Source organism: Pelophylax lessonae (genome assembly GCF_965119305.1).
Source record: "Pelophylax lessonae genome assembly, chromosome: 2".
NCBI classification, from domain to species: Eukaryota; Metazoa; Chordata; class Amphibia; order Anura; family Ranidae; genus Pelophylax; species Pelophylax lessonae.
Window position 1 is genome coordinate 386,971,886 of NC_138769.1, and position 23,180 is coordinate 386,995,065.

Sequence of the window (23,180 nt, forward strand, 5' to 3'; positions counted from 1 at the left end):
TGCATTGCCGGGGCCCTTTAATGCTCTTAAGATGGCACTAGGATGAGGCGACAACCCTACAGACAGGTGACAGCGACCATGCCGCCTCCCCATAGAGGAGAAAGGGTTGCCCGATCGGTGTGCCTAAAAAAACAGACAGGCGGACCCGCTGTGAAAGGGGCCGTCTAGTTTTCAGAAGTTGTTTTGCCATGTACTAAGAAAAGCAATAAAATAAAGATAGAAGACGTGCCCTAAAAGGGGCCTTCTAGTTTTCAGAAGTTGTTTTGCCATGTACTAAGAAAAACAAGAAAATAAAAATAGAAGACGTGCCCTATAAGCACACAGCAAGGCTCCTTCTCAATGCAGTTTAGTGTGTTGGCAGCAGGGGGCAGCAGCGCGCTTCCCCAGTAACAGCAGTAGAAGTGTATTGAGCGGTGTGCTGCGAGCACTGCAGACAGAGAGGATGTTTCCCCAGCTGCAGTAACACCCCCCTCCTCCTCTTCCTCGTCCTCCTCTTCTCAGAGCTCACTCACCTTCTGTGAGGAAAGCTCAGGGAGGGAGAGAGGGACACCCGGAGCTCCATGGAGGTGTGTACAGGAGTGTACCTGTCCCTCAGTGACCATGAACAGAAGACGTACTCCGAGCTCTTCTCCTTGTGCCAAGTGGAGGGCTCTCCCCGGCTGGCAGCGGGCAGCACTAAAGTGGGCGAGCTGTTCCGGGCATCCCAGCTACCTGCAGAAACTTTACACCAGGTGGGTGCTGAGGTGAGGGGCGGGGCTTGTCTTAATTTCTATCCAGTCAGGCTGTTTACCTCTCTCTCCCTGTGTGCACAGTGCAAGCCTCCCATCTCACAGGACAGGTTGGGCCTCTTAATGCACTTCATTTACCAGTCAGCTCAGCTGCTTCATATCTTTCTACTGCTGACTGAGGAAAATCCACCTGGCCACAGGAGGGGGGATTCTGCTTACTCCGCGAGGAAAATCCACCTGGCCACAGGAGGGGGGATTCTGCTTACTCCGCGAGGAAAATCCACCTGGCCACAGGAGGGGGGATTCTGCTTACTCCGCGAGGAAAATCCACCTGGCCACAGGAGGGGGGATTCTGCTTACTCCGCGAGGAAAATCCACCTGGCCACAGGAGGGGGGATTCTGCTTACTCCGCGAGGAAAATCCACCTGGCCACAGGAGGGGGGATTCTGCTGACCCATCTAATAAAGTCAGTCAAACCAATACAAACAATTGCACTTAAAGCGGAGTTCCACCCCAAAGTGGAACTTCTGCGTTAAGTAGTCCTGACCCCCCTGACGTGCCACATTTGGCATGTCTTTTTTTTGGGGGGGGGGGGGTACCTAGTTTTGACAGGTACCCACTTCCACTCAGAGTGCCAGTTCTCCTCTCTTCCTCCCTCTCTGCAATCTTTTGGGACACGTCAGAGGTCCCAGAAGATTGCTGGCCAATCAAGAGACGCAGCGCGACTCACGCATGTGCAGTGCGCACCCGGCTGTGACAGCTTGTGGCACCACGAGACCCGAGGGAGAGGAGCGAAGCTTCAGGCGGCTGGATCCTGGAACAGGTGAGTGTGTGTTTAACCACTTTACCACCGGAGGATTTTGCTGTCTTACGTCCAGGCCACTTTTTGCGATTCGGCACTGTGCGACTTTAACTGACAATTGCGCGGTTGTGCGACGCCGTACCCAAACTAAATTTACGTCCTTTTTTTCCCTACAAACAGAGCTTTCTTATGGTGGTATTTGATCACCTCTGCGATTTTTACTTTTTGCGCTATAAACAAAAAAAGAGCATCAATTTTGAAAAAATAACAATATTTTTCACATTTTTTTTATATGAAATTCCCCCAAAAAAATGTAAAAATCAAACTTTTTTTTAAATTTTTGGCCAATTTGTTTTCTGCTACATATGTTTGGTAAAAAAAAATCACAATAAGCGTATTTTGATTGGTTTGTGCAAAAGTTATTGCGTTTACTAACTAAGGGAAAGATTTCTGTAATTTTTGGTGTTTTTTTTTTTTTAACGAGTAATGGCGGCGATCTGCAATTTTTTTTTTTTTTGTGGGACTGCGACATTGCGGCGGACAGATCGGACCCTTGACTGACATTTTTGACACTTTTGGGGTTACCAGTGACTTTACTACAGTAATCAGTGCTATAAATATGCACTGTTACTGTAAAAATGACACTGGCAGGGAAGGGGTTAATTTTTATTGGAGAGGGAGGGGTTAATGTATGCCTGGCGCTTACTAACGTGTGTGGGGGGAGGTGACTGAGTGATACAGGGACAGATCGCATGTTCAGCTATGCTGAACCCTGCAATCTGTCACTGTCTGTCACTTAGGAGATCCGCCCGCTCTGTTTACACAAGCGGGCGGATCTCCCAACTCGATTCCCCGACGATCGAGGAAGAGCGGCGGCGATCGCCGCCGCTCCTCCCCTGGCCCGACTGCCGCTGTGACTACAGCGGGAGCGCCGCCCAGAAGGGGTGGAGTCCAGCGACGTCGCTGGATGGAATCAAGCCACTTTGCCGTAGTACAGTCAACGTGACCGGTCGGCAAGTGGTTAACCACTTAAGCCCCGGAGGATTTAGCTGCTCAAAGACCAGGGCCTATTTTGCGATTCGGCACTGCGTGATTTTAACGGACAATTACGCGGTCGTGCGACGCTGTACCCAAATTAAATTTACGTCCTTTTTTTCCCACAAACAGAGCTTTCTTTTGGTGGTATTTGATCACCTGTGCGATTTTTACTTTTTGCGCTATAAACAAAAAAAGAGCGACAATTTTGAAAAAATAACAATATTTTTCACATTTTTTTTTATATGAAATTCCCCCCCAAAAAAATGTAAAAACCAATTTTTTTTAACATTTTAGGCCAATTTGTTTTCTGCTACATATTTTGGTAAAAAAAATCGGAAAAAGCGTTTTTGGATTGGTTTGCGCAAAAGTTATTGCGTTTACTAACTAAGGGAAAGATTTATGTAATTTTTATTGTTTTTTTTTTTAACGAGTAATGGCGGCGATCTGCAATTTTTTTTTTTTTTGCGGGACTGCGACATTGCGGTGGACAGATCAGACTCCTAACTGACATTTTTGACACTTTTGGGGGTATCAATGGCATTACTACAGTAATCAGTGCTATACATTGGAGCTGCCGTTCACTCGCTTGGGGATGTCAGGGAACGAGCAGGGGCGGAAGCGCGCCTCCGGCGGTGCCCGCTCGCCCCCAAGACGCTCGTGGGCGAACGACGTACCGGTACGTCGATTTGCCCAGGAGGGGCTGACTGCCGCCGTATATAGTCGTGCGGTGGTCGGCACGTGGTTAATAAAAATTCATAGTGTTCAATATTGAATTGGCCCACACTGTGCAGCTATAACAGCTTCAATTCTTCTGGGAAGGCTGTCCACAAGGTTTAGGAGTGTGTCTATGGGAATGTTTGACCATTCTTCCAGCAGCGCATTTGTGAGGTCACAAACTGATGTGGACGAGAAGACCTGGCTCGCAGTCTCCACTCCAATTCATTCCAAAGGTGTTCTATCGGGTTGAGGTCAGGAGTCTATGCAGGCCAGTCAAGTTCCTCCACCCCAAACTCGCTCATCCATGTCTTTATGGAGCTTGATTTGTGCACTGGTCTGCAGCCATATTGGAACAGGAAGGGGCCATCCCCAAACTGTTCCCACAAAGTTGGGAGCATGAAATTGTCCAAAATGTCTTGGTATGCTGACTCCTTAGGAGTTCCCTTCACTGGAACCAAGGGGCCCAACCTCTGGAAAAACACTGGCCTGTACGCTAAACTCTAAAGAACACCATTGGGATGAATTAGAGCAGAGACTGCGAGCCAGGACTTCTCATCCACATCAGTGCCTGACCTCACAAATGTGCTTCTGGAAGAATGGTCAAACATTCCCATAGATACACTCCTAATCCTTGTGGGCAGTCTTCCCAGAAGAATTGAATCTGTTATAGCTGCAAAGGGTGGACCAAATCATTATTGAACCTTATGGAATAAGACTGGGATGCCATTAAAGTTCATGTGCGTGTAAAGGCAGGCGCCCAATACTCTTGAAGCTCGTGTAGCTACCTGCTCCCCTAAGAAAAAAGTGCCCAAAAGTTAAAGGCCCCTTTCAGACGGGGAGGAATCGGTCAAGCGGATCCGCCTGCTCAGCGGAGAATCTCTCCACTGATCTTAGTTATACATAGTGGACACACACAGCCCACTGTCCTCTGTGGGGGGGGGGGGGGGGTCAGATGGAAACGGATCCCCATTCATCTGTTTTTAGCAGACCGAATCGAATGCCAGCGGGTGTCTGCTGACACCCACCGCTCCATAAAGAGCAATGAATGGTCTGATCGGGTCCCCCTGAAAAACTGGCGGACTCAATCGATCCATCAGCCCCTGCTCACACCACAGCGACTTGTCATGTGATTTCACAGGTCAAATCGCACCCTATTGGTGGCAATAGCACTGTTCAAATGGGTACGATGCTGACTTTGCGGTGCTGCATCATTTCGAAAAAGTAGTTCCTGCACTACTTTTGGCGATTTCGGGTGCGACTTGCATAGACATCTGTGCATGAAGCTGCACAGATGTCTTCCAAGTCACACTGATATGCAGCTTTGAAGTCGTGCAATCGTAAATTGCACGATTTTAAAGCTGCATTCAATGTGAACGAGGGCTTAGTGTGAAAGGGGCAAGAGAGTGGGGGGAGAGCTTGAGGTGGCTGAGAAGCGAAGCATCCACTTTTGGGTGACATTCTGCTTTAACTGCACCAAGGTGATTGGGAGTAACTTCCATGTCACAACAAGGGACAGTGTATAGGGTAGATATAGGGTGGAAGGCTGGAGTTTGTGGAATTGAATGTACACAAAATCTTTTATCTTTTTATGGTGGCCATGCACGCTTCAATAAGTAAACGATTGCTTTTCTGTTTGATACCCTCCAATCTATAGCTGAAAAACCCACGCATTCAATAGGACAACATGGACATGGATTTTGTTCAATAGTTAGAAGATACAGTCGTATGTTAGCGATTGCATTATGTTGTCCCCAGTTCACACCTGAGTGTTTTGTTACAGTCTGGTGTCACTTGTTGCATGAAGTTTGAAAAAGCACCCATGGGGAACAATGTGTTTTTGGCCCCATATACTGAAAAACATTTGAAAAATTTGTTTTTACCTGCATTTTTCAGGCACTTCTATTTAAAAGTCTGTGGGGGCCAAAATTGCATAATTCTGCTCTTGTAGTATAAGTCCCGGGAAAAATGTGCACACAAAAAAAAAAAGTCTTTAAGTTAGTCTGCCTTTCTCACGCTAGGGCTCCATTCACACCTGAGCGTTGCGTTTTTTAGGTGTTTTTTTTTGGGCGTTTTTTTTTTTTTGCAAGTGTTTGGAGGCAGGCATTGACATCTGACCAAAAATGCTTGTAATCTGCCAAAAAAAAAAGCTCCTGCACATTTTTGAGCTTCAGGCGACAAAACGCTCATATGTGAACAGGGGCCATTGAAATGAATGGGATTTGTCTTGTTGGATGTTTTGGAACTTCACCAGCTGAAATACGCTCAGGTGTGAACAAGGCCTAAGTGTAAATGGGGGCTAAGGAGGCCCCTTTAACACGGGCTTTCCGCCCAGCAGACTCTGTTTTGCTCAGCCGGGGATCGATTTGTCGATCCCCGCTGAGCAGGCAGAGACAGGTCCGTCCCCACTCTGTGTGCAGAGACAGACCTGCCAGAGCCACACTCTCCTCTATGGGAGATCAGATGAAAACAGACTGCCTGTCCGTTTCCATCCGATCATCCAGACAGATGGAAAATAGGTTTACCATCTGTCTGGATTTCACGGACCAGATCGGATCGGATAGCAGCGGGTGTTAGTGGAGATGTCACCACTGACATCCACTGCTCTATAGGGGTGCATGGAGCATCCGACCAGGTCCGCCTGAAAAAACTGACAGGCGGACCTGATCGGAAAACCCGTGTGAAAGGGGCCTTAGTGCCGGTTCACACTGAAGCGGCACGACTTCGGGGGGCGACCTGTGAAGTTGCGTGCACCGCGACTTCGCCGCGACTTGCAGGGACTTCACATAATGGAAGTCTATGCAAGTCACTCCGAGGTTGCCCCCAAGTAGTACAGGACCCTTTTTCTAAGTCCTATTAGAACGGGTCCTGTACTACTCAATGGACCGCGACATACCACGACTTGTCAGGCTGACAAGTCGCCTGACAAGTCGCGGCAGTGTGAATGGGCTCTTAGATATTATTATTTATTATTATTATTATTATTAAGGATTTTCTATAGCACCAGCAGTTTACGCAGCGCTTTACAATGTTAGAGGGAGACAGTACATATACAATACAATAAAATACAAGAGGATTAAGAGGGCTCAGCTCAGAAGAGCTTACAATCTAATTGGATGGGGCAGGTGTTACAAGAGGTTGTAAGAGTAGGGAATGAGCTGATGGAAGATTAGTTGGAGGTGTGATAGGCTTCCCTGAAGAGAGAAGTTTTCAGGGATCGCCTGAAAGCAGCTAGAATAGGAGATAGCCGTACAGGTTGAGATAGAGGATGGGAGAGGCCCTGGAGAAATCCTGGAGACGAGCATGAGAGGAGGAGACAAGGGAGCTTGAGAGTAGGAGGTCTTGAGAGGAACGGAGAGGACGGTTTGGGTGATATTTGGAGACAAGATTGGTGATGTAGCTCGGGGCAGAGTTGTGAATGGCTTTGTATGTTATGGTTAGTATTTTGAATTTAATTCGCTGGGCAATCGGGAGCCAGTGTAGGGATTGGCAGAGAAGGGAGGCAGACGCTGAGCGGTTGGTAAGGTGGATGAGCCTGGCAGCAGCGTTCATGATAGACTGAAGAGGGGATAGCCTATGAAGTGGTAGGCCTATGAGAAGGGAGTTGTATTAGTCGAGGCGAGAAATAACAAGGGAGTGAATGAGTAGCTTGGCGGTTTCAGTTGTTAAAAAGGGGTGAATTTTAGAGATGTTGCGGAGGTGAAGTCTGCAAGCTTTTGACAATGATTGGATTTGGGGCTGAAAGGACAGGTCAGAGTACAGGATTACACCTAGTACCCTGGCATGAGGGGAGGGATTGATGGTTGCATAACTAATGATAGAAAAGTCATGGAGGGGGGCACGGGCGGGGGGGGGGGGGATTACCAGCTCAGTTTTAGAGAGATTTAGTTTGAGGAAGTGGTGCGACATCCATGTTGATATGTCAGTAAGTAAGTTAGTAATGCGAGAGGAGACTGAAGGAGTGAGGTGAGGAGTAGACAGATAGATTTCAGTGTCATCGGCATATAGATGGTATTGGAAGCCATGGGCGGTTATCATGTGACCAAGGGAGGCGGTGTAGATAGAGAAGAGGAGGGGCCCAAGAACAGAGCCTTGGGGAACCCCCACAGAAAGGGGCAATGGGGAGGAGGAGGTAGAGTTGTGGGTAACAATGAAGGAGCGCTGTGATAGGTAGGAGGAAAACCAAGATAGAGCAGAATCTTGGAGGCCAAGGGAACAGAGTTTATTAAGAAGGAGCAGGTGGTCAACAGTATCAAAGCCTGCAGAAAGGTCAAGTAATAGAAGTATGGAGTAGTGGCCATTGGTTTTAGCAGTTAGTAGATCGTTTGTGAGTTTTAGTAAGGCAGTTTCTGTAGAGTCTTGCGAATGAAAGCCAGACTGTAAGGGATCAAGAAGGTTATTTTCACTGAGGTAGGAGCTGAGACGTTTGTAGACTAAGCGTTCCAGAAGTTTAGACGTGAATGGGAGCAGTGAAAAGGGTCTTAAGTTGTTCAGGTTGGTGGGGTCCAGTGAGGGCTTTTTAAGTATGGGAGTGATCTGTGCATGTTTTAGAGGGGAGGGGAAGGTGCCACTAGAGAGGGAGAGATTGAAGATGTGAGTAAGGGAGCATAGGATAGAGTAAGAGGGTGTCTGTAGTAGTTGTGAGGGAACGGGATCCAGGGAACAGGTGGTTAGGGGGGCATCTGAAAACAGTTTTTTAACCTCTTCAGTAGTAGCCAGTTCAAAGGAGGAGAGTGTTGACTATGCTGTTAGGCAAGGTATGTTGAGTGGGGAAGATGTGCACGCAGTGGAGGTGTCTTCACGTATTGCATCAACCTTGTCTTTTGAAGTGATTGGCAATCTCTTGGGCAGTGAGTGAATTAGTGAGTAGAGGGGGAGGGGGCGAAGTAGAGAGTTAAAAGTTGAGAAGAGCCAGCGGGGACTGGATGACAGGGTAGTAATAAGAGAGACAAAGTAGGCTTGTTTGGCAGCATGGATGAATTGTATGTTTGGAGGGAAGATTTATATAGTGTGAAGTCCTGCAAGCATTTGGTTTTATGCCATCGTTGTTCAAAAGCACGGCAGTGTCTCTTGAGATTTCTACTGTTGTCAGTTTGCCAGGGTTGCAATGGTCGGGGCTTGATTCTGCATGTAGTTAGAGGAGCAAGTGCATCAAGTGATGATGAGAGTGAGCTGTTGTAAACAGAGGTGGCCAGGTCAGGACAGGACAGGGGAGAGATTGTCATGTAGGTGGTCAGTAGCAGAATAGAGAAGAGAAGGGTTAAAGTGACGAAGGTTCCTACAAGTAATTGTTTGCTGCTTGGAGGGTTGGGTGATTTGAGGCAAGGATACAGTGAAACTGATGAGGTTGTGATCAGAGAGAGGAAAGGGGGTATTGGTGAGGTTGTCAGCAGAGCAGAGATGGGAGAATATAAGGTAGAGGGTATTACCATTGGAGTGGGTGGAAGTGTGTGTCCATTGGGTTAGGTCAAAAGAGGAAGTTAGGTTGAGGAGTTGAGTTGTAGTTGTGCTGTTAACATTGACAGGGATGTTGAAGTCACCAAGAATGATAGTGGATGTTTCAGAGGAGCGAAAGTATGGTAGCCAGGCAGCAAAGTCATCGAAAAAGCGTGATGCGGGTCCAGGGGGCCGATAAATTGGAGAAAACAGACAAATACAGTGCATCTCGAAAGAAGAGATTGACAGGGAGGGTTTGGAAGAACTTTGTAGGTGCATTGCAGGGATAAAAGGAATCCAACTCCACCTCCTTTCTGTCCGGTGGGTCTGGGGGAGTGAGTCCAGTGGAGCCCACCATAGGCTCCATGTCTAAATTTTGGAGCCAGGTTTCACTTATGGCGAGTATGTTAAAGCTATGAGAGATAAAAAGGTTGTGCACAGATGTGAGCTTGTTACAAATGGAGCGAGCATTCCAAAGGGCACATGAGATTGGGGGGCTGGTTTTAGGAAGCAGGGGGACAGAAATTAAACTGAGTGGATTGCGGCTGTTGCCAGAGGAGGAGGGGTGCAGGTTATGTGGTTTGCAGTTAGAAAAAGGTGGGCCAGGATTTGGGGAAATATCCCCTGAGGCTAGAAGAAGAAGGAGGGTGAGAAAGGTAAGATGGGAGTGGGATGTGTATGAGTGCACATGTCTAATTGCCCTGCTGTTTAGGTTAGCATGTGAGCTCAGCAACTGAAGGAGGTGATAGGTACAGTGGTAGGGAGAGGCTAGGAGTGAGGGTGCTATGTGTGTGCTGTGGGGTGGAGAGGAGGGATAGTGTGAGGATATTTTGAGGATGGAAGACACCGATGTGAGAAAGAAGAGTAGAAGGAGCATGTTTACAGAAAGAAAGTGGGAATCTGACTACAAATAAGTTAAATGTTGAGTGCTGGTTTGCTTGCAGTCTTTCCAGAGTTCTTGTTCTATCTTCATACAGCTTTAGTTATCCTGCTGTAGTTAAACAACAAATGTGTAATTTAGGGGCGTGCCTTAACCACTTGCCGACCGCCCGCTGTAATATTACTGCGGCAGGGCGGCTCCACTGCGTCTAGTCACGTAGTACTACATGACTGAAGTGCATGTGGTTTCGGCTGGGCGCCCACGCCGCTGGAGCCGCGCTTCCGCTGTGTTTGGACACAGCGGGAGGCGGGCCGCGGGAGGAGCGGCGTCGACCTCCCGCGATCGTCCGAGAAACCGAGAGAAGACTGCCTGCTTATGTAAACAAAGCAGGCGGATCTTCTGTCAGACAGGCAGGGAAAGATCAGCAGTTTCAGCTAAGCTGAAACTGGGATTTTTCCCTGTCTGTCACAGAACCCCCTACAGTCAGTAAGCATATTAGGCATACATTTAACCCCTTTTATCACCCCCAGTATTAATCCCTGCCGGTGTCATTCATACGCATAAAATGAACACAAGGAACACATAGTGTTCAAAAATAAAAAGGTGGGACTTTGTATGCGGTGTGGCCAGTTGACACATGATGTTCTAATGGTAATACATATACATTTGCGGGTAAGCATAGAAAGGCATATGATCAAACATCAAGTGTTTATTGACATGTAAAATGGCAGTTAGCCTAGGTACAATAAGTTCAAGGGGGACATATACAGTATACAGCTAATTAGTATGGTAGAATCATAATGAAAAATGACAGCTGTAGACCAACAAACATAAAATTTGTACAACATAATTGGATGCATGCTAAGATGATATTCAGTATACATGGCCTCTTCAGCTCGACGCGTGTCGTGAAAAACGTTTCACTTCATCAGGAGCAGGCACAATTGGACTCTATGGGGACATATAAAGTATATGACAAAGCATCCAATGAGGGGGTGTAATAGAAAATATATAAAGACATGGACTTACTGTTAGGATATTAGCTGTCAGTGAGGCTGTTATGGCACCCATAAATGCGTCTGGAAGGGAACTGAGGGAGCAAGAAAATATCCGCGCAAGGCCAGAGGCGCAAAGTCCATAGACATAGCGTGAATTGCCATATAGGTTCTCAGGCTGGGTGATCAAATGTGGCTCTATTAGGAGATATTAAAATAATGGTATAAGTAGCGACCATAATAATGTGTAAATGAAAATAGGCCCGAGACCACGTGTATGAAGAGTGAACCGAGATTAGATAGCAAGACCCTGAATGTGTTGTATTTTTCCTCATTCCCACCAACACATAGTGTCATTCATACAGTAACAGTGCATATTGTTTAGCACTGATTACTATATTAGTGTCACTGGTCGCCAAAAAGTGTCAAAAATGTCAGTAAGGGGTCCGATCTGTCCGCTGCAATGTCGCAGTCCCGCTAAAAATCGCAGATCGCCGCCATTACTAGTAAAAAATAAATAATTAAGTCCAAAAATCTATCCCGTTTTTTTTAAAACGCATTAACTTTTGCTCAAACCAATTAAAATACGGTTTTTGGGTGGGATTTTTTTTTTACCAAAAATATGTAGCAGAAAACAAATTGGTCTAAACTGAAAAAAAAAATTAAATTTTTAAAAAAAAATTATTGGGAATGTATTATAGCAGAAAGTAAAAAATATGGCGTTTTTAATTTTTTTTAAATTGTCGCTCTTTTGTTTATAGCGCAAAATCTAAAAACCACAGAGGTGATCAAATACCACCAAAAGAAAGCTCTATTTGTGAGGAAAAAAGCACATCAATTGTGTTTGGGTACAGCATCGCACGACAGCGCAGTTTTCCGTTAATCGCAAAAAATGGCCTGGTCATTAAGGGTGTAAAACCTTCCAGGGCTGAAGTGGTTAATCGATTTTGTTTCTATTAAATGATACAAGCCCTATAGGTAGGCAGAATTAAAATGTTGGCCATACACTAGTAGATTTTAATTGGAAAACATTTGTCAAATTTTCTTATGGTTCATACTGATGTTTATTTACAACCTTAGCAACCAGAACATTTGAAGGAGCAGTATGGAAACTTTTTCTCGAAGAATGAAATGCTAACTGTAAAGGTGGTTTTCTTTGGAGCATGTACATTTTTAGTTTGCAGCCTTTAAAGAGGAACTTTACCCCCCTACTTCATCCCATCTGAACTTTTGATGGTTTTCCCATAATAAATATAATCACAAGCCCAGGGAATCCAGCATCAATCTGGCGTGCTCCACAACTTTCCTACTGCACAGCATATTCCTTTTTGATGTCACCGGGAGCCAACTGTCTCTCCGAGCTCATGTTGCCGGCCCACTGATGATGCACCATCAAGTCCTTCTTCTTCCTGTATGCTTCAGCTGATGCCTTCTCGGAAATCTGAAGTTGATATTGTAAGAACCTACAGGAACAGAGTGATTTCATTTTCACTACTTTTATTTCCATCATTTACACAAAAAAAATGGCGTCTGCAAAAGTTTGGGCACCCTGCAGAGTTAATATCTTGTACTGCTCCCTTTGGCAAGTATCACAGCTTGTAAACGCTTTTTGTAGCCAGCCAAGAGTCTTTCAATTCTTGTTTGCCCATTCTTCCTTACAAAAAGTCTTCCAATTTTTACCTGGGGTGCCCAAACTTTCGATCCCCACTAACGCAGATTAGTGACAAAGGCTTCGTTCGAACCTGTGTGTTGCTGGAATGTGTACAAAATTGCAAAGTATAAAAATGTGTAGCCCTTTAGCAGATGTGTGACGGTGCAGTTTATTCTTAATGGCGCCCTTGCACATCTTGCTTACGCACATGTGACAAAATGCATGGTTGCAAAGTATCATGCAGTTTGGTGTGCTGCAATTTTTAAAATCGCCATGTTTATCGCACATAGGGCAGCCCATTGAAGTTAATAGGTTGTCTTAAACATTATGTATGGAAATGCGCAAAAATGTGCAAGTGCTCTGTCGCACTTGCATGGTGTGAATGAAATGGAGCCTTAAGCTGGATACACACTATACAACTTTTGTTGGTAGATTTCCATTAGATTTACCTTCAACTATGTTGTACAATAGCCTACCTGATTGCATACAAATGAAAAGTGTTTAGGTCTGACCTCATATTATATGTTTTTGGTAAGTCTGAAGGAAAAAATCTAAAGAAAATTGTATAGTGTGTATCCAGCCTTAGAAAACTCAGATTTGCTCATGTTGCCTCAAGCTCTGTGTCGGATCCATATGAGTGGGCCCCTAGAGATCTGTTGGTTTTTGTAATGATTGGATTCCTAGCCAGCATGACAACACAGCCCTACAATGATTGCACATGCTAACATATGCAGGTACCTTACCTATACCATCCATGGGAATTCTTTCCATATCATTAATGGTGCTGGTGATCTGACAGTCATACCTTGTACAAGGTCTTTTTGGCTGTTTATTGATAATTATTTATCCCACTTAAAGAATTCTCATTTTAATAAAATATTGATTGCATTAGTGTTCCCAAAGTACAGAATGAAACAGCACTAAAGGCCTCATAAAATACCATTAGCACTTAGGCATTTATTGTTTTTATAGGTTATCCCTTAGTAGCAGAAGGGAATAAGGGAAGCGTATCCTGAAACATTGACAAAACGATCTTAGTACTATAGATACATTTCACCTGATTTTCTTTTAAAAATTATATTGCTTAGGTAAGGGATTTATATTTTTTCACATGATATAGGCATTTCATCGTTCAAAGCCTTTTATTTATATGTGCAATAAAATGTAATTTTTTCCCCCCAAAAAACTTTCTTTATCACAGTCACAAAATGGGTCCTTTACTTGCATTGCCGTAGAGAGGGATTAAAACACAGGTCAGGTTTTTATTGCTGTCTGACTTCCCAATAGGAAGATTCACTCTCTCTATTTGTCCTGGTAATCATTATCAAAGAAAGTGGAAGAAAATCCCAATTTTTTTTTCTTTGGTCACCAGAACAGGAATAGAGGGGACCAGTAGGGATTTTCCTCAATGTGAAGGGATTTCCCCTCACTTTTAGTTCTGTTTATAGGACACGGATGGCAAAAAAGCTGGTATTGGTTATAACGCATCCTGTACTCTATCCAAAAATGGAAAAAAAAAAAAAAGAAAAACTTTAAAGCTGAACTCTGTGATAAGCAAATACTGTTTATATACAATGGGTTGATTTACTGAAACTGGAGAGTGCAAAATCTGGTGTAGCTCTGCATTAAAAAAACAATCCGCTTCCAGGTTTTTTTTTTTATGTCAAAGCTTGATTGAACAAGCTGAAGTTAGAAGCTGATTGGCTGCTCTTATTTGTTTCCTTATGGACTGTTAACCACTTGCCTACCGGGCACTTTCACCCCCTTCCTGCCCAGGCCAATTTTCAGCTTTCAGCGCTGTCACGCTTTGAATGACAATTACTCAGTCATGCTACACTGTACCCATATGAAATTTTTATCATTTTTTTTCACACAAATAGAGCTTTCTTTTGGTGGTATTTAATCACCTCTGGGTTTTTTTATTTCTTACAAAAAGAAAAAAGACTGAAAATTTTGAAAAAAAAAAAGTTTTTCTTATTTTCTGCGAGTAAATTTTGAAAATAAATACATTTTTCTCCTTCACTGATGTGCGCTGATGAGGTGGCACTGATAAGCTGCACTGATGAGGTGGCACTTATGGGCACTGATGAGGTGGCACTGATGAGGAGGTACTAATATGCCGCACTGATAGGTGGCACTGAGAGGTGGCACTGCTGGGCACTGAGAGGTGGCACTGCTGGGCACTGAGAGGCGGCACTGACGGGTGGCACTGACGGGTGGCACTGATGAGCACTGATGGGCAGCACCATCAGTGCCCCCACTCTGTGCCCATAGTGCTGCTAGTCAGTGCCCATCAGTGCCTAGATGAGCAGGCACTGATGGGCACTGACTGGCAGCACTATGGGCACTGATTGTGGGCACTGATGGGGGGCACTGATGGTGGGCACTTATTGTATTTTATTTACCTCTTTTGTAATCAGGGCACTGGTGATTAGTGCCCTGATTACATTTTTCTGTGTCCCCTAACCGCTGATCGGCTCTGCTCCTTCCTCACACTGCAGTCTCTTGTGTGAGGAAGGAGAGCTGGCAATGAGAGATGATCTCATATGTTTACATATGAGATCATCTCTCATTGCACGGCCCGATCACGTGGTAAATGGCCGCTGTGATTGGCCATTTACCACGATCTGTGATTGGCTGTGTCCAAGGAACACGGCCGACACAGATTTTCCCCGATGCGCGCTCGACGGCCTCCCAGAAATTAGAGCCCGCGCTGTAGCCGTCTTTCGGCTATAGCGCGGGCGGCAAGAAGTTAAATAAGCATTTTGTTATATCTGTTTGCTAAGTGGGCAACACTTTTTGGCTTTCTGGTTAGCACTTCTGCCTTGCAGCAATGAGTCCCTGGTTCATATACTGGTCAGGACACTAACTGCATGATGTTTGCATGTTGCTGCATGGGTTTCCTCCCACATTTCAAAGACATGCTGGTAGGTTAATTGGCTCCTTTCTAAATTGGCCCTAGTCTGTGTGTATGTATGCGTGTGATAATATTTAAAGTGCTGCATAAATTGTCAAGACTATATAAAAACCTGTTATACAAAAATAAAATGTGTACAAAAAAACATACCTGTTGATCCTGTCCAACATTTTGTGAACTTCCAGAAAGCACAGGAGCTGTAGTAGAGAACATAGGGTAAAATCCTGAAAAACAAGAAAACCAATGCAGCCATCACATCAAAGGACTGAGGAGCTGCAATATATTGACATTTTGTTCTAGGGTTTAAATCCCAGTTCCAGGGAAAGCAGGAATCCTCCCTTGCATGGGACTGCCCTGTCTTGCAAGAATGAAATGTTCGTTTAGGTGTAGGGTACAGGAAAATCAGTTTTACTTTTCTGATGCTCTTCTACGCTCCAGTGGTGGAGCATCCTCACATGCATTGCAGGGCTACTGACTAGAGCTGCACGATTAATCATATGATAATCGCAATCTCGATTCAACTTTTCAATTTTCACGGTTCTCAGTGTTCTGTGTCTGGGTATGACACATAGCCAGACATCCCAAGTCTTCTGAAGCTGTCTGACACACGGGTGATATTCCGGCTGTCTGTGTCAGAGCTCAGCTGTCAGAACTGAGCCAATGCTTCCTGTGTAGTTCTGGCTCCGTTCTATCACAGGCCGAGTGATATCAAATGCCCTCCGCCTGTGACAGGAGACCGTGGAAACCAACAGTAAGCATCGGCTCTGTGCCCCTCCTCACACATTGCCAGCAGTACCCACAGCAGTGCTAGCCAGTATTACCCACCAGCCAGCAGTACCCACCAGCCAGCAGTACCCAGTGGTAATCCATGACAGAAGAGGGGAGTAATCCTAGTCACAGCTTTATTTCAAATGGATAATAAAATATATCTCTTTAAAATAAAAAAAGATTTTGAAAATAGTGATAGAATTGCGATCTTCATTCCAAGCACAGAAATTGTGATTCTCATTTTTCCCAGAATTGTGCATCTCTACTACTAACACTGTATTGGTCTTGATGTCAGAGGACCTGTGACAGCTGGGTTATAGGGGAGAATAGGCTGTAGAAACCAGTCTTTCAGCCTGGAGGGAACTTGTGAAAAGAACAGCATCAGTTAAGTAAAGCTGCTTTTCTTGTTTCCCTAAACCTAAATGAGCATTTAACCCTTGCAATGTGGGGGCAGCCCCACTGCAAGGGAGGATTTTTCCTCCAGCAGCACATACACACCTTTCCTTTTCTACCCCCACCCTTCTGTTCAGCTGCCTAAAGTGGTTGTGAACTCTGCAATGAAAAATGAACAGAGCATATCCCTCTATAGTGAGTATTAGGCCTCATGCACGCTGGACATTTTTACAGCTGCTGTTTTGAGTGTCAAGCGTTTTTTTTTTTTTCTGCAGCCAATAAACTCCTCAGCATGTTATCCTATGCATCCATGCACACATAGGCTGTTATCAGCAGTTATTGCCAAGGGCGTTTTCTGGCTGGAAAAAAAACCCCAGAACTAGTGGGTTTTGAGATGAGCTTTTTAGCTGTAAAAAACGCTCTATGAATAAAAAACGCCAAAAACCACTGAAAAATGCTTTTTGGCGTTTATCAGCATTTTTGAGCCATATGCATTTGTGGGAGTAAAGTTTTGCAAAAAAACGCTACTGCAAAAAAGCTGAAAAACTCCTTTTACAGCTACGGCTTTCTACTGGCGTTTTGATGTCCAAAGTACATGAGGCCTAAGCCTCAATCCTAAGCATTGGATGTGATCTCTGTCTCCTCTCTTTCCACTGCTACCTGCATGACTTCTGACCGGTCATGCGGACACCACAGAATCTTTGGAGGTGGCCCCGCCCTCTTCCAGTTCACAGAAGGTGATAGCCTTTGTTGTGCATGTTTCCCTATGAGAATGTGTAGAGGGGTGTGTGTCCTTTCCCCCACTCAGATTTCCGGTTTACACATGGCTCTCCTCTCTAAATTGGGCAGAATGTGACATCAGTCCCCCCCCCCCCCCCCGCCATTCGCTGAAGCTTAGAAATACTGTGCACTTTGAAATGCTGTAGCGTAGGGAGGGATGCAGATTAACAGGTACAGCTTAAGTAGGAAGATTTGTTTAATCTCTGTGTATCACCTGGGTCTTGTTACTTCAGTAGGTATATGTAAGGGTTTATAACTACTTGCTGATCCAGCCGCTGCACATATACTGTGGCAGGTCGGCTCTAATGTGCGAAACGACATACCTATACGTCATTTCGTAAAATAGCCAGTGGGGGTGCGTGCGCTGATTTGCCAGAGGGGGAGCCAATCGGCCACTCGCGATCGCTCCCCATAGAGACAGAACGGAGGTCTGCCTATGTAAACAAGGCAGACCGCTGTTCTGTCACATATGGACACTGGGATCCTGTGTTCCTGCTATTCAGGAACACAGATCTCTGTTCATCTAGTGAGTCCACCCCCACACAGTTGGAAAGCTTTCTTAGGGACACACTTAACTCTTTAATCGACCCTGGAGTTAACCCCTTCCCTGCCAGTGTCAGTAGAGTAACTGTGCATTTGTTTTAGCACTGCTAACTGTAGTAATGTCACTGGTCCCCTCAAGTGTCGTTATGTGTCTGATCTGTCCGCAGGAATGTTGCAGTCCTGCTAAAAAATCGCTGATCGCCACCATTACTAGTAAAAAAAAAAAATTACATAAATCTATCCCCTAGTTTGAAGCCACGATAACGTTTGCGCAAACCAATCAATATACACCTATTGGGACTTTTTTTTTTTACCCAAAATATATAGCAGAATACATATTGGCCTAAAATTATGAAAAAAAAAAATAGATTTTTTTTTATTTTATTTAAATTTATTGGCTGTGTTTTATAGCTCAAAGTAAAAAAAATGTTTTTTTTAATTTTATTTTTTTTTTGGATTGGCGTTTTTTTTTGTTTATAACGCAAAAAATAAAAAACGCAGAGGTGATTAAATACCACCAAAAGAAAGCTCTATTTGTGGGAAAAAAAGGACATGGTTTTATTTGGGTACAGCATCACATGACCGTGCAATTGTCAGTTAAAGTTATGCAGTGCCGTATCACCAAAATGATCTGGTGGTCATTAAGGGGGTAAAACCTTTGGTCCAGAAGTGGTTAAAGTGAGGAAACTATGCCGTACTTCTGGGTGTAGAGAAGCATGTGTATAATTTCCTCATGTCACAGTTCAGGTGCTTAGTGATTGACTCATATCTCTCACATGGTGTGGGAATTGTGCTCTGACAAGTGCACTTCAGAGCTTATAGGGTTTTAATTTTCTCACTGGTAATGAAGGAAAGATGAGCATGTGCTATTGAGGAAGGCTACAGTTTAGCAATCCTATTGCTACAAATTGTCCATGTTTTATAAAAACATATTATTGTAATTCTGCGCCCATATATTTAAACCAGTATATGTGTGTGTTTACCACCAGCAGCTGAATATCTATTTGTAGCTAATAGCTATCTTTTTATTAGGAGCTGTCAATCGTTACTGGAGAAAAGTTCATCAGTGATCACCAGATAACGAATGGAGCCAAAATTAGGAGTGGGAAATTTAAAATATAGAGCAATCCTTGTGCCTGAACACCCCCAGTCCATAAAGGAAGATATCCCATCACCAGCATCCGTGTGAAGTAGTAACACACAACACCACAGTGTCCAACAGAGGCTGCCTACCAGACCTCCATAAATATGGAGCACGTAGAAAAAAGGGGCAGCCGTATACAAAATTAGGGATCACCAAACGACTCCACTCCTCCTTGCAGATGCCACTGGTGTTTGGAAGATAGTGCCTAAGCACTCGTGGATGGAAAGGCTGGTCCCTGAACACTCTCCTCCCGCTGGTCTTGTAGAGTGGTACAGGGATCGGCACAGCCGCTGTGCCTCATTTTGTATACAGCTGCCCCTTTTCTCTACGGGCTCCATATTTATGGAGGTCTGGTAGGCAGCCTCTGTTGGACGCTGTGGTGTTGTGTGTTACTACTTCACATGGGATGTCATCCTTCTGTATGGACTATTGGCATTCATGTGCCCCATTTCTAGTGCTGCATTTGGACTTCTATTTTACTTTATTTGCTATCAACAAATTGATGGCTGGCTGCTTTCGTGTTTAAGAGTCGGTTCACACTAGCGCGACTTGTCAGACTTGACCGCTACAGGACCCGTTCTTATAGGAGCGACACAAGTCGCTCCGACTTAGAAAAAGGGTCTTGTACTATTTCGGGGCGACCTCGGAGCGACTTGCATAGACTTCCATTATGTGAAGTCCCTGCAAGTCGCTCCGAAGTCGTGGTGCAATGTAATGCACAAGTCGCCCCCGAAGTAGTAAGGAGTCGTGTCGCCTTAGAGTGAACCGGCTCTAAATTTAGGAATGTTTAGTCTTTAGCACGGATATTTTGGTTTGTTTTTTCTGAACACCCCCAGTAACAACCCCCCCCATGTTCTCTTCAAAACTCAGTCATTTATATCTATTGTCAGGGCATTGCGGTATGGACATGTTGGGCAGAGGTCTTCAAGCAGAGAATTAAATAATAAAGTGTATTTTTGTGTAGAAGCTTTTTGTTTTTTTTTTCTTGTTTTTTGTTTTTTTCCTTGCAGGGTTTGCAGACCACTTTGTGTGGTTTAATCGCCCAGACTACCCCGGAAAGTTAAGCTGGGTCAGTAGTCTGTGAAAAGTCCTGATTCCATTTCATATCAATAACTCTACTTAAAACCCTGAGCAAATTTCTCAAAGACCTACAGGTTAATTTAAACATTTGAAAGTTTTTTCTTTTTCTTTCTCCTGTTGATCTGTGTGCCTGCCGCTTGTTGAGTACAGCTGGAATTTAAATCCTTTGGTGGCCTAATTTCAGAATTTAATCCTTTTCATGGTGCTTGTAGGAAATCAATTTTCTAATTTTTTTCTTGCCTAAAGCTTCTTGGGGGTAAACTCTGCCAAACCTGGCCAGAGTCCAGATGGCATACCTTAGTTACTGCTATTCTTAATAGAATATTCAAAGAGAAGCAATATTTGCTGCTGCTAGTGCACAATTTTGTAATCTGTATTGGGATGGGAACATATTTTAACAAGGCTCTAGTTTATGTGCAACATGATGCATCTATCCTAGAAAATACTGCTGTTTACAACAGTTTAACCACTTGCTGTCCAAGCCAATTCTGGCGCTTCTCACGTACATTTAAAAATAAGCATTTTTTTTTAAAAACTGGGAAATTACTTAGAATCCCCAAACATTTTTCTGAAAGATAATGGTGAATAAAATGGTGGTGGGGCCAATTTTTATATGCTACACGATATTTGCACTGCGGTTTATCAGATGCAAATTTCTGGAAAACATACACGTTAAGGAATTTTAGTACACGCAAACACAATATAATAATACATTTTTGGTAAAATATATAAGAGATGATGTAACGCCAAGTAAATAGATACCAAACACATTGCATTCTAAAACTACACACACCCGTGGAATGGTGACAAACTATGGTATGTTCATTTATTCATAGGCAACGTTTTAAAGAGGAAGTCAATTCATGGCAATGTACAAAAGTGTGATGCGCTGTGTTGCTGTACATTGGCGTTGTGCAATTAAATAAAATGCAACATGTCTGCATTTTATCGGAAGCACGCTGCAGCGCAGCCATAAGAGATACATAGGAAACTGATTTTTTTTCCTATGTGTCTCTACAGTAATAGACATTTTACAATGCAATAAAACCTCTTGTCAACACTTATAGTGTGAATTCACCCTTACTAGCCGCTAATGGCCAGCAAACAAAGAACCAAAACTGCAAGAGACGAAATCCTCGTCATCTGGTCTGGCGCTCCTTCCATATATGCACATCTTTTTCTGGAAATCCTTGTCATTTCCAGTTTTCATACACCATAGACCTGATCGGAGACAGGATGGTCCTCCTACTTTACTGCTGCAAGCTGGCTTAACCACCCACATCAGTCCCGAACTTGCTGGTGAAACGGGCAGACCCCCTTGTAAAGATGGTTGGGCAGCTGTAAAGTGCTGGCGAAAAAAATGACTCCAGGATGATCCTGTTAAAACCACTTAAGCCCAAGGATGTATGGGTATGGCCTATTGTGGGAAGTTGAATCTTCCAAAAGTGGAAATTTTCATTTTAGGTAAGGTAGAACTGCCTTTGATCCCACATCAAATGTTTACTCTTGTCTAAGGGGCCCCTCATTGAAAGATCTGAGAGCACAGTACTTACTGCTAGCAGCTATAATACCTGCTAGCAATAATCGCATGTAGAATCCGACAGGCTGGTTTTACCCAAGTTGATCCATCCATCAATCAACTTGGGTACATTCAGCCTGCCCATACATAGTTCGAATCTTGGCCGGTCCCTGCGGAACAGGCCGAGATTTGAACTGCCTGTGGCTAGCTTAACCACTTCTGGACTGGAAGGATTTGCTCCTTAATGACCAGGCCATATTTTGCGATTTGGGACTGTTACTTTAACGGACAATTGCGCAGTCGTGCGACTCTGTACCTATAAAATTGATGTCCCTTTTCCCCCACAAATAGAGCTTTCTTTTGGTGGTATTTGATCACCTGTGCGATTTTTTATTTTTTGCCCTATAAACAAAAAAAGAGCAACAATTCTGTAAAAAAACAAAAAAAAACAAAAAAACAATGTTTTTCACATTCTGCTATATAACATTCCCCCCCAAAAAAATGTAAAAATCTAATTTTTTTTAGGCCACTTTTTGCTACATATTTTTGGTAAAATCGCAATAAGCGTATTTTGATTGGTTTGCGCAAAAGTTATTGCTAACTACGGGAAAGATTTATGTCATTTTTATTGTGTTTTTTTTTTTTTTTTTACTAGTAATGGCAACGATCTGAGATTTTTTTTTTTTTTGCGGGACTGCGACATTGCGGCGGACAGATCGGACCCCTGACTGACATTTTTGACACTTTTGGGGTGACCAGTGACATTACTACAGTAATCAGTGCTAAAAATATGCACTGTTAGGGTCCTTTCATACGAATGATCTGATCAGATCCGCCTGTCAGTTTTTCAGGCGGACCTGATCGGATCCTCCATGCATCCCTATGGGGTAGCAGATTTCAGCGGAGACATCTCTGCTGACACCCGCTGCTATCCAATCCGATCCTGTCTGTGAAATCCGGACGGATGGCAACCCTATTTTCCATCCGTCCAGTGGATCGGATCAGATGAGAACGGACAGGCGGCCCGTTCTCATCTGATTTGCCCATAGAGGACAGCAGGATCTGACAGCTCATCTCCGCACACAGAGCAGAGATGGAGCTGCCATCCGTTCTGCTCAGCGGGGATTGGCGGATCGATCTACGCTGAGCAGAACGGAGTCTGCCGGCGGATGCAGACAGTTTGAAAGGACCCTTACTGTAATAATGACACTGGCAGGGAAGGGGTTAACAGTGTGGGTGATCAAGGGGTTAAATGTTTACCTAGGGGCGTGTTTCTAACGATAAGGGGGGCGTGGCTTGTGGAATGACCATAGAGACCTGTGATCCTATATAGAAGGATCACAGGGGTTCTGTGACCATTACAGGGAGAAGAACGGTCAGCTGTGTTTTACAACAGCTGACCGTTCTTCTCTCTCTCAGAAGGGAGCGATCGCGGGTGTCAGGCGGCAATCGGAGCCGCCTGCCGCGTGCAACGGCTTCCCCGCTGACAAGCAGGATCGTGCAGCTGGCGGTGCGCGCGACCGACGTAGACCTATGTCGGTTTGCCTGGGAGAGCCACACTGCCGCAGTAAAAAGGCAGCATGTGGTCGGCAACTGGTTAAAGTGTTTACTAAACTCAGGACCCTTCAGTACACAGAACATGGAAAGGCAATTATTTTAGTAAATATAAACTGCTAAATATTTTTTCTCAGCAGCAGTATATGGGCTCTTTCACACGGTCCGCATTCCGTTGCGGACCGTGCTCTGCTCAGCGGGGATCGATCCGCCGATCCCCGCTGAGCCGGCGGATGAT

At 44.5% G+C, this 23,180-nt stretch overlaps 1 protein-coding gene across 2 annotated transcripts in view; it reads left to right on the forward strand.

Moving 5' to 3' along the window:
- Positions 1 to 317: 317 nt before the first annotated feature.
- Positions 318 to 23,180, forward strand: part of REPS2 (RALBP1 associated Eps domain containing 2) — a 281,085-nt gene continuing 258,222 nt past the window's right edge. The window contains exon 1 of one of the 2 annotated variants that reach the window (XM_082248503.1): positions 318 to 731. In XM_082248503.1, coding sequence (XP_082104629.1) covers positions 561 to 731 — 171 coding nt within the window. In that variant the 5' untranslated portion in view covers positions 318 to 560. The remainder of the gene's footprint in view (positions 732 to 23,180) is intronic. The other variant, XM_082248502.1, reaches the window with a different exon arrangement.